The sequence below is a fragment of the Fukomys damarensis genome, unplaced genomic scaffold (assembly GCF_012274545.1).
Source record: "Fukomys damarensis isolate Sample0158 unplaced genomic scaffold, DMR_v1.0_HiC HiC_scaffold_27, whole genome shotgun sequence".
Lineage (NCBI taxonomy): Eukaryota > Metazoa > Chordata > Mammalia > Rodentia > Bathyergidae > Fukomys > Fukomys damarensis.
In genome coordinates, this window is record NW_022900939.1 from 4,109,862 (window position 1) to 4,121,558 (window position 11,697).

The following is an 11,697-nucleotide window of genomic DNA, read 5'->3' on the forward strand; positions in this document are numbered from 1 at the left end:
GGGATTTCCTTCTTCTCAGTGGCTCCCTCCTCATGGTGTCCTCACCTCACTGTGCCTGCAGCTACTCTTTGTCATCTTTATTGGGTTTAGTGGTACATATTCGTGTACAGTACAGTTACCTTCATCACTGGCATCCCGTACCTTTACATGACTTATCAGGTTCTTATTTTTCCTCATTCCCCAGCCCTCCCTCCACCCCCTCCACCCTTCCCTGTTTACAAAGACTTTGTTTCTGTGTTTTTCCTTTCACATATTTTTTCTTTTCCCTTTTTACCTTTCCCCTACCCCTCCCACTTCCTTTACTCTTTCAGTCTTTTCTTCCTATTACACAATACCAATCATACATTGCAATTCTTATTTACACTTTCACTTTTTCATGCCAGAGAAACAATTTTGCATTTACATGTGTGTAACTTATTAATTTCACTTAAGAGTATGTCCTTGATGTGCATACACTTAGCTATAAATCTCTCTAGTTACTCATTCTTTATGGCTGAGTAGTACTCCATTAAAAAAACAAACAAACAAACACATCTTCTTTATCCAGTCTTCAGCTGATGGGCAATTGGGCTGTTTCCTAATGAACATAGATGCAAAAGTCCTCAATAAGATTCAAACGGAATACAGAGGGTCATCAAGAAGATTATACACCCTGCCTCAATCTGGTTTTGTGTTGTGTGTGCTTTCTGGTCTTTATATTAATCTGTGCTTCTTAGAAGAATGTGAGTTTCACTGGATTAGGGGCAGCCAGGTGAGCCAAGTTTGATTTAAATGCCTCTTTAAAGCCCAGTGTCCAAATACAGCCACAAGGTGATGTAGCAGGGTTTAGGATTCAAACATGAATTCAGACACAATTTAGCATGTAAAAAAGACTGGAAAATAAATTAATACAGAAACCTTGTTGGTTCTATTATTATTATGTTTTATATATTGAAGAATGAGATTATTTTAAATATCTCACATTAAGCTCTCAAAGAAAAGATGAAAATGTGATTTCTTTGTTATGAAAAATCTTGCTCCTGAAAATCTATTCTGTGGAAGTAATATAAGTAATCAAATTAAATTAAAAAACTTCATAAGATCATTACTGAATAAAATGATGCTCTAGAAAGTAAATATATGGTTCAAAATTTATTAAATAAATAATTCATATGTACGTAAATTAGCACATTATTTTAAATTTATTTATGTGGATTATAGAGGAATTTCCTGAAAGCTCTTTTCCAGAAAACAAACTAATATTTAAAAAGTCAAATCTTACTACACCATCACACTTTTATGTGTAACCAGAAAAAGTAAACTGTGAATCATAAAATCAGTCATAAAATTCTGGAGGTGGGTGGCATGAATTTTGTGAGGTCCATAAAAGGGTACATAGATTTACTAACAGCAGATAAGAAAGTTCTGAAGAGCAAATGTCCTGCATAAGGACTGTAGTTCATGACACTGAATTGTTTACCGGAAATTATGCTACCAAGGTGGATATTAGATGTTCTCACCACACACACAGACACACAGACACACACACAGACACGCACACACACAGACACACAGACACACACACACACACACTCATGTCAAGTAGGTGGGGTGGTGGATATAAACCATCTAGATCACAGTAAACATATAAGATAGGATAAGTATAATCACACCATCTTGCAAATGTACCTTTTTATTTAGGAACCCAGAAACATAAGCAAAAGGGTCTTATTACTTTTATTTTTGCTAAAACAATAACAGAATATATTTTAAAATTATTTTTAAAGTCTTTAGCAATATTGATTTATTTATTTTCCATTGAGTTTGTTAATACATTTTAGGCATACAGTACAATGACATTTATCATTGGGATCTTGTACCTTTACATGACAGATCTTGGTTCTCATTTTTTCCCCTTATCCCTGCCCTCCCTTTACCCCTCCACCCTCCCTATTTAAAAGGCCTTGTTTCCATTTTTTCCTGTTCTCGTATTTTTTCTTTTCCCTATTTCCTTTCCCCAACTCTTCCCACTTCCCCTATACCTTTAGCCCTTTTCTTCCTATTTCATTGCCCACCAGTTGGAGAGTGGATAAACAAGATGTGGTTTTTCTATAAAATGGAACACTACTCAGCTCTACAGAATGAGAAACTAGTCATTCATAGGAAAATTGATGCATCTTGAAGCCATACTCTTATGTGAAATAAATAAGACACACATGTATACATTTTAAAATTCTTAATATACATGTACAGTATTTTCAAATTTTATTGCTCCTCAAAATTAAGAGTATTTTCATCACACTAAATATTTCCCAATGTCTCTTTACAATAAATTTGCCATTCCATATCCTAGTTTGCCATCTGTATGATTTTTATTATGTTGTATTAATTAACTCATGATGGATATGAGAGAGAGTTGGGAATAAAAATGCAATGAATGCTTATGTTTGAATTATCATTAATTTGTATAATCACCACATATATTTTAAAAATATTAATGTCATCCCAGTACATAGTGAGATCACTTTTTTATTTTGAGGTGTTCAGTCATAAATCAGTGTATCACAAAGCAATCAAAATCCAAAACTCACAGCTGAGTAGTCCTCCACTATATAAAAAACCACATCTTTTTAAATCCATTCAATAGATGATAGGCAATTGGGCTGTTTCCAAGTTTTAGCTGTTACAAACTGTGCCTATAAACAAAAGTGCACATATATAACTGTAGTATGATGCTTTTAATTCTTTTGGGAAGATTCCCAGAAGGGAAATAGCTGGGTTAATTTATATATTTCTTTATTAATATCTAATTGTATTACAGTAAATAAATAAATATATTTTTAAATCCAAAGCTCACCGCAACATGAAAAACAGTGGAGCTAAATATAAAATTATCCAACATGATTTTACATTGGTCTACTACATATACCCTCACAGATGACTCACCTATCCTTGAGATATAAACAGTAACTTAACTTGGAACTTATTTTGCAATAGCATGCTTTATTTCATAAGTAGATTAAATCTTTGGAAATGCTTTTTTTGTGTGTTGTATTGCGATATTTAATTACTTGCATCCACTGTAACCAATACATTCCTCAGAGTTCACTCTTACATGTTTTTAACACCCAATATAGCTATAACTATATAATAACCCAATATAACTATAGACTATCTCTTACTAATCGTATGATTAATTTTGCTCCATTTTAACTATTTAAGTGTGAATGTTACCTCAGCAAGTCTACGTTCAACCAAAACTTTGGTATGATTTTTGTTATGTGTAAATAACAGTTTCCTACACAATCTTGAGTATTCCCTATGATGCATATTATCCGAGTACAACCCTTATTCTGTCTAGGTGAAAACGTGTGCAGTTTGATATAAGAAACGTTTTGTCCTGATAAAGAGGAAAAAAAGCTGATAAGATGTTTCTACTTTTTGAAATTAAAGTGCGATGATAGAGTATTAGCCAAAGACTGGCAGCGAATATTAAGTGGGGATTGTGAATCTATGAGTCAAGGTTCTCTTCAGGGCATCTTTTACTTCTCTGTTGCGCAGGCTGTAGATCAATGGATTCAGCATTGGAATTACCAAGGTGTAAAACACAGAGGCCATTTTATCAACATCGAAAGCATGGCTGGATTTGGGCTGCAGGTATATAAACAACAGTGTGCCATAGAACAGCACCACCACCGTCAGGTGGGAGCTACAGGTGGAGAAGGCTTTGTACCTCCCCTCGGTTGAGTTCATTCGGACAATGGCCACAAGAATAAACAAGTAAGATATGAGGACAATCAGGAGGGAGGAAAGCAAGTTACAGCCCGAGAAGACCAAGATGATCAGCTCTAACTCGTGCGTGTCAGAGCACAGCATGGTGATCAGAGGCAGACAGTCACAGTAAAAATACCTGATGATGTTAGAGCCACAGAAGGACAAGGTAAACAACTTCACTGTGAGCAGCAGTGACACAAAGGTGCTGTAGAGGTAGGGGACAATCACCAGCCCCCGGCACACTTTGTCTGCCATGATGCCCGTGTACACGAGAGGTTTGCAGATAGCCACATAGCGATCGTAGGCCATTGCTGAGAGGATAAACAGTTCGGTGATGATGAAAATCTCAAAGAATGCCAGCTGGGTAGCACAACCACGGTAGGAAATGGTGTTTTTATGTACTACAAAACTTACCATCATCTTTGGCCCGATGACAGTGGAGTAACCAAGATCAGTTATTGACAAATGTCTAAGGAAAAAATACATGGGATTGTGGAGCTTAGCGTCCAGCAGGGTCAAGGTGACCATGCTGAGGTTGGCCATCACCGTGACCAAGTATATGATGAGAAAGATTCCAAAAAGGGGCCCCTGGAGGTGAGGGTTGTCAGTGATCCCCAAGATAATAAATTCAGTAACCTGAGTCATGCCAGTGTGATTGAGTTTCTCCATGTGTTTCTGCTTGGTAATCTGTGTAAAGATACAATCAACACAAATTATACTTAAAATACCATCTTCTAAGAGAACGTCACTTGTGTGGCATTCAGACATCTGTGTCTTGAGTACTAAGTCGACTCACCTGCTTCCATCAGGCCAAAATCACACTGAGCTACACTCACACTCAATGAAACTTCAGTGAAATACACTTTAAATGGCAAGATATTTCAGAGTGGTCATTTTAATGTAGATACTAATACGTGCTTCTTTAGTTCCCAAGGTGTTTTACTACATTAACAGAGCTATATATTTCATTTTAGCTTTTTAAATTTTTCCAGTAATTTTTTTAAAAAATTAATTTTATGGGTACATTTTAGGTATACAATATGCTGACATGGATTATTGGGAATTTGTACCTTTACATAACATGTCTTGGTTCTTATTTTTATCTCCATTCTTCTGCCCTCCCTTCAATCCCTCCACCCCTCACTATTTCAAAGGTTTTGTTTCTATTTTTTCCTATTCTCTTATTTATTCTTTTTTTAATTGAGTTTATTGGTCCATTTTAGGTATACAGTACAGTTACATTCATTATTGGGATCTTGTACCTTTACATGTGGTGGTCTATTCCTGAAATCCCAGCACCCTGGGAGCCTGAGGCAGGAGAACTGCAAGTTTGAGCTCAGCCTGGGCAACTTAGCCGCTCAATGAGCCCCTGTCTCATAAATAAATGAATAAGTAAATTTTAGAAGACATAAATCAGTAACAGTCCGGAGATGTAGCTCACCGTGAAGTCCCCGTGTTCAATCCCGAGTGCTACTGTAAAAAAGAATATCATGTCATACACTGTCTAGTAGGCCAGCTCTCCATGAAGGACTCTGAGGAGATGGGAAACGGGAAAGGAAGGTAAGGAACACTGGGTAAACGATGGTAGACGAAGTCCTGGTTAGATAGACGACCGGTGCAGTGAACTGGAAAACAACGGATGTGTGAAAACCCAACTGGTGCAAACAGTGAACAGCATGGAGTGCTGGAAATGTACAGCAGGTCTGTCCTGAGCTGTGATCCTCTGGAGGACAAACAGGGTGTGTATCAAAGGGAGACACAGTTTCGCACATTTTAAGGCCCTCCCTGATCCATTTTAAACTTTATGCTCTTAGAAATCCTTAAAGATGAATGTTTCTACTCACTTTCCAGGAGATCTGCTTTGACTTCCTGTTGTCCTAATTAAGACAGGTTGTTACAGAGCTGATTCAAGTTTTCTTTTTCATCTTTGAGACGCATTATGTTGATGGTTAAATGTGATTCATGGATTAAAAAAAACGTACAGAATTACCCAAGGGAGAGTGGCTTGCATATCTGTTAATTAACTTCCAAATATTCCACTGGGAAAGCAGCCTAATAGAATAAAAATATCATGCAATATCCCTAAGCACTGGAAGTCACAAATAATGCCTTGTGAACCTGTCAATTACACAGAGTCATGAAATGGTCAGGGAGCTGCAGCGACCAATCCCATGATAGCAATGGCGAGAGGGTGGAGAACCAGACTCCAAAATTAGGGCGAAAATGTTTTCATTCAGCTGTGCCCTTCAGTCAGCACTTGTTAAGCAGGCCAGTACATGCAGAGCAATAGCACTTACACGACAAAAGAGAGAGAGAAAGAATTCTTCATAAGATTCTGGAGACTGAGCACTGTTATTTTTCCAGGCTGGGTCATTCATTACGACAAAGATGAGAACAATATTTCTCTGGAAGATGTACACAGTCATGGGTATTGCCATACTTAATGAAAGCATCCAAAAATTCCAACCACTGTGGTTAGAGAGATGACAAGCAGCAACATAACTCATAGACATCTAATAATCTCAGGAAAATAAACTTCAACAATGAACCTACAAAATTTATCACTGAAGAAGTTCCTGAAAACAAGAGAGAAAGGAAACACTAATTCAGGAAATTGCCTATAAATTTCAGTACTATTATCTCTGGAACAAGAAATGCTCTGTGATTGCAGAAATATTTTTTCATAAAAATGTTAAAATTCTCATATTAAATTGTTTCTTCACAAAATTTCTCACTTTTTTTTTTTTTGCCTGGACTCAGGACACTACCCATGCTAGCTCTGTGTCAAAGAGCTACAACCCTCGCTGCCCACTGTTTCTTAGATGAGGAAAGGGAATAGTGGAAAAGGAGAGGTGGGAGGAATGACAACTTAGTACTCCCTGCATGCCCTGGGCAGCCAGTGAACCGCCGAGGAGCTGCACAGGAGTGTGGTGAGGCAGAGAGATTTCAACAGTGAGGAGGTGGGAGAAGCTGCATTCTGACAAGGTGAGAGACTCACCGGAGAGCACTGGGAACCAGGGTTGTCAGGAGTGTGTGTGTGTGTGTGTGTGTGCGTGTGTCCCTTCATCCTCTGCCATGCCTCAGCACAGCACAACTCTGAATTACATTCACTTGGCCTCACCACTGTAAGATCTCCTGATGATCAGGAGTAATCCTTTTTTGTGTGGTATTTTTTAAAACCCAACAGATACAAATACAGTACTACATGCGATGATAAAATCATCAAAGCAGGTCTATAACATATTTCTGCAATCGAGAGCTTTATACATTAGCTTAATACTCAAAACAATTGAATAGATTCATCAAGAGTTTCGTAAAACAGAACTAGAATGTTCTTGTTTTCTGCTTTAGAAAATGCTCGGATTTTACAGTCTTGTTTTTTCATATTATTATTCATTGTCTATCAACTCTATATGTTGTATGTACTTATTTACAAATTTTTAAACAAGTACTTAAATTATACATACTTTTCTGACCATGGATAAATGTAGCACTTATTCAATCGATAAATTTAGTATTTATTCAATAAACATTATTTCTGCAGCTTTCAGAATAGGTTCTATGTAGATCAATGTCACATCAGATCAATATAAGTGAAACAACTGGTTTCTCCGTTGCTAATATTCACGTAAATATAATAATGGATCAGATAACTAACTTATTTAAAGTATGAATCTCAAAGGTTTGATATTTTCAGAGTTTGAAAACATCACAGTGATAGACTGTAGAGTAATTTTATTACTCCAGAATGAAACATGCCCTTCATCTTTAGTCCTTTCCCCTCAAAATTCTCCACTGAATTGGCAAGCAACCAACGATCTAATTTCGTCTCCATGGGTTTTCTTATTTTTGACATTTCAAATGAATGTTATTATAAAATATGTGGGCCTTTGTGGCTATCTTGTTTCACCTAGCAGAAACCTAGATGATTTTGTCTTCTAAGCTGAGACAAGGACTCTTATTTTAGTTCACATTTGAACTGTCTTTGAGCAGGCTTTGGCAAGAAAGGAGGAGGTGCCTCAATCTTGCATTCCAAAGGCATCCAGGCAAGGCTTGGGGTGCTCAGGAAGGAGACACCCCGAATCTGGGGCTGTGGGACAGACTATTTTGTGGGGTAGGGGTCCCACCTCCACTTCCTGAGAGTCAACACTCAATTGATTCCTTAGCTTGTTGCTAGGGACCCGAGTAAGTGGGCTGAAAGGGGCCTCCGGAAGGGGAACATTTCTGAGAAGTCACCTACTTAGAGAGGGCCTTAGGGGGAACAGCGTAGCCACACAGAAAACTGCAGGTATGAAAACCATGGGCCGCCAGCTCATCGAATCCTACCTGACAATCTCACTGTCCCTGTACCAGTATCAGGGACCAATATTTTTTCATCTTTTGTCTTTACAATAATGCCAAAAATATCTGAAGCACACATAAAATGATTAAAATTCAAGAAGAAAAAAATTGTTGGAAACTCAATCTTTCTCTTACGGTACTTTATTTTTACAAGAATGGAACATTTATGTCTTGTTTTCTACCTGGTAGAATTCCACTAAAAAATCATTCACCACAGCCCTGAGAACAAAACGAAACAAATTTTAAAAACGACTTTTCAACCCTCCTTTCTCAAAAAGGAAAGTTTCTCATATGAGAGAAATTAACGAATTTGTTGCAATCCCCTCCTCCTCCTCTTCCTCCCCTCCTCCTACCCCTCCTCTTGCGTTTTCGAGGCAGGGGGCTCCACTGAGCTAAATCGCCTGCTCTAATGTTTTCTTTTTCAGTATATTCCTACGTACTTAATGTTAATGCTTCCCAGTCTCTTTCCAACTTCAGGTTTATTGCACATTTCCTTAAATTACTTGCATCCATCCACCTTGTAGTGGCTTTCTGTTTGAGCAAAATCTTTGGTCTGGAAAAAGCGGTGTGACTTATTTTTTGACTCAATATTACTTGAATTAACTTTCTATGTTTGACAAAGTTAGAGTCATTTATTGTCCTTTTTTTTTCCTTCCTAAAATATTTAGTTAAATAAAATTGCATATATTCAAGGTGTATAACCTGAAGATTCGGTGTACATATACATTATGTAGTGATTAGCATAGAACACCCATCGCCACCCTTACTGTGTGTGTGTGTGTGTGTGTGCATGTGTGCACCAGTGTGGTGAGGGCATGTGGACTTCTCTCACTAGGTTTCATTTTCTCATTTTTTTTCCTTTTCCCTTATTACCTTTGCCCTACCCTTCCCATTTCCCCTATACCTTTAGTCCTTTTCTTCCTATTTCACATTGTCAGTTATATCATTAGGATCTTACGTACCATTATAGTCTCTCACTAGGTTTCAAGTCAGTGATGCAATGGCTGTGACCTTAGCTACTGTGGTGGACACGAGATCCCCAGAACTTATGCATCTTGTAATTGTATCCTTTGCCTTTTCTTCTAACAGGAAATGTGCCAAAGTGAGGTTTAATGCTATCATGCTAGGAGGACATTAGTGTTGAGGGAAAATAGAATGTTTTAGCAGAATTTACTTCACAAAGCGGTTGTGATGTCTACATTAAGTGAAACATTTAATTGAAAAATGTCTACATATAGTGATAAATAATATTGTTAACTCAGAGTTTCTGGCAGTCGTTATTTCCTGGACCTCTGCAGTTAGATTCCAGTCTCCTGCCCAATAGATAATGTGGGCCTGAGAAATAAAACTAAAAGACAGAACTAAGAGAGAGACAGAGGGACACCAGGACGATCAATGCTGGTGCAACCCACAAAGGCTCTGGCCAGTCCCAGGCACAGATTTTTATTGGCAATCAATTGGGATAAAGGTGAGTTATGTGCAGTTTCTTTGGAAATTATGTAAACAAGGCTCATAAAGGACAAGACAAAGCATCCTTGAGTTAGGAACAGAACAGACAAAATGTATGGTTGTAATTAGAACATTGTCCTCCTGGTTTGAAGGTTTTACTTGTGGGAACGGAATTTGGGTGCGAGTTACTCTGACCTCAGCACGTAGAGTTCAGCCAGACTCACTTCTATCAACAGCCAACTGAGGGTTCGCTCTTCACAGCCTATGTTGTACATAATTAATATGACAGTCCTCTGCAGGTACTGAGATGGAAAGGAACGAAGGACAAAGGAGAGACCGAGTCTCAAAGCTGGACAAAGACTGAGGTCTCGAGGCTGATGGTCAACGCCTGCCCCTCCTGCTAACCCACGAAGGTCACTGTGCCCAAAGATGAACTGCCAAGACCCAGCTGTCCACCTCCCTAGTCTTACAGATAAACTGTGAAAACAGCAGTTACCGCCTACTTCCCTACCCTTTGCTACATTCTGCTTCTGCAAAATTCTGCTTGCTCCTCTGGCCTGGCTAAAGAACAGAAGATTATGAAAACAAACAGAGAAATGGGGCTCAGAGCCTAGAAGGTGACTTCCACTGTGCCCGCTAGCTAGGGAATAAACCTGCCTTTCCCTCCGTTCTCTGAGTGCTGCTCTCTTCCTTGGTCTGCCTGCCCTCCAAGTGCTGTTCCCGTGTGACTGTCTTCAAGGTTGATTTTAACTGTTTCCCCAATACCATGGTATTTATTCTCACGTGACAATATATTATAGGTTTTAATTTGTTTCAATGAACTATATTCATTCAACATTCAGTGAATTTTATTTTGTCTCAAAGAATTTTACTTCATGGTGGTGCAGGAAAATGTCGAGATCCTGAAAAAACTGAAAGCAACAATATTTTCATGGAAAATGTGGTGACACAAAAAGACTATGTCCAAAATCAACTATGTTCTTACATACATCTCAGAAATTTCCTGTAATAGCGAAGATCTGACACCGTAGAAGTCATTTTCAAAGTATAGAAGAGAAATAGAATCTGTAATCTATGTGACTATTTTCTCTTTTTACAAGTTGGACAATCAGTTAATACAGTCAAAATATGAAAGTCAATAAAAATATAGTGAACCTGTGATATTAATTAAAATTGAGAAAGGTCGATATAGAGGAAAAGGCAAAAATATCAATTCAACTGAACACAGAAAACGTAAACGTAGTCACACCACTTTTAGACAAATAGGAAAGAATGCATAAAACTGAACAGTAAGTTATTGAGACCATCAGCTAGCATTAAAGCACAAGCTTCAGCTTTTTCATAAATGTACCCAAAATGTATCTTAATTTGTATGCCCATGAGCATTAAGAAAATGGGCTAAGAAAAAGTGATAGCCTTTCCAAGTACGTATACGGGTTACCGAGGTACAGCTGACAGACTCACAAAGACATTGACAAAACAAAGACATCGATCGAGAAATGAGTAGGACACCAAAGCTCGAAGTAGTTCTTATTGCAGTGTATTCGTAAGACATCAAATCATCATGTAACACGTGAAGAATCAGTGTAGGATATAAGTGCAAAACATAGCAGCCAAAATTATGAAGGGCAAGGTGTACGAATAGAGACAACCTGCACACAGCACACACACACGAGTTAGAAAATACAACTCATCCTGCACATGGTGGTAAAACACAAGAACCCACCTGCCTCGAAAGCCCAACGTCTGAATTCGATCCTTAGGGTGAAAAAAGAAAAACAAAAACCAAACATTAAAAAAAAAAAACAGAACAAAAACCCGATAACCCTGGTCAATTCCTTTGTCATCTCCACTACTCCCAACAATGCTACAGAACATTCACTTTCCTTGACAATAGTGGTTTTTATTCCATATCGCTTTAGTACATTTGCACTATAACATGAAGTTCAGACATATATGATCCACATATATCTCTTAAAAGAGGTGAAGTTTTGTTTTTAAGTTTTTTGTTTTCTTCATTAATCTAAGACAATTAAAAGTACCTGATATACGTATGATGATATGTAAATAAATGTTAAATTTATTTTTGCTTTTTATTTTTTCTAGATGCAAACATAGCACAGTTTTTTTTGCTCATGATTTAATTCATAGGAA

The 11,697-nt window shown here is 37.7% G+C and overlaps 1 protein-coding gene across 1 annotated transcript; it reads right to left on the reverse strand.

Moving 5' to 3' along the window:
- Window positions 1-3,471: 3,471 nt before the first annotated feature.
- On the reverse strand, window positions 3,472-4,422 carry LOC104851243 (olfactory receptor 8K1). The gene has a single exon (XM_010608417.1). It carries the CDS (start codon window positions 4,420-4,422, stop codon window positions 3,472-3,474), a length of 951 nt encoding a protein of 316 aa, XP_010606719.1.
- Between the last annotated feature and the right edge of the window lie 7,275 nt (window positions 4,423-11,697).

Excerpts from the sequence above, each read along its gene's own strand:
- LOC104851243 (XM_010608417.1), bottom strand. The coding sequence starts at position 4,422 with ATGGAGAAACTCAATCACACTGGCATGACTCAGGTTACTGAATTTATT.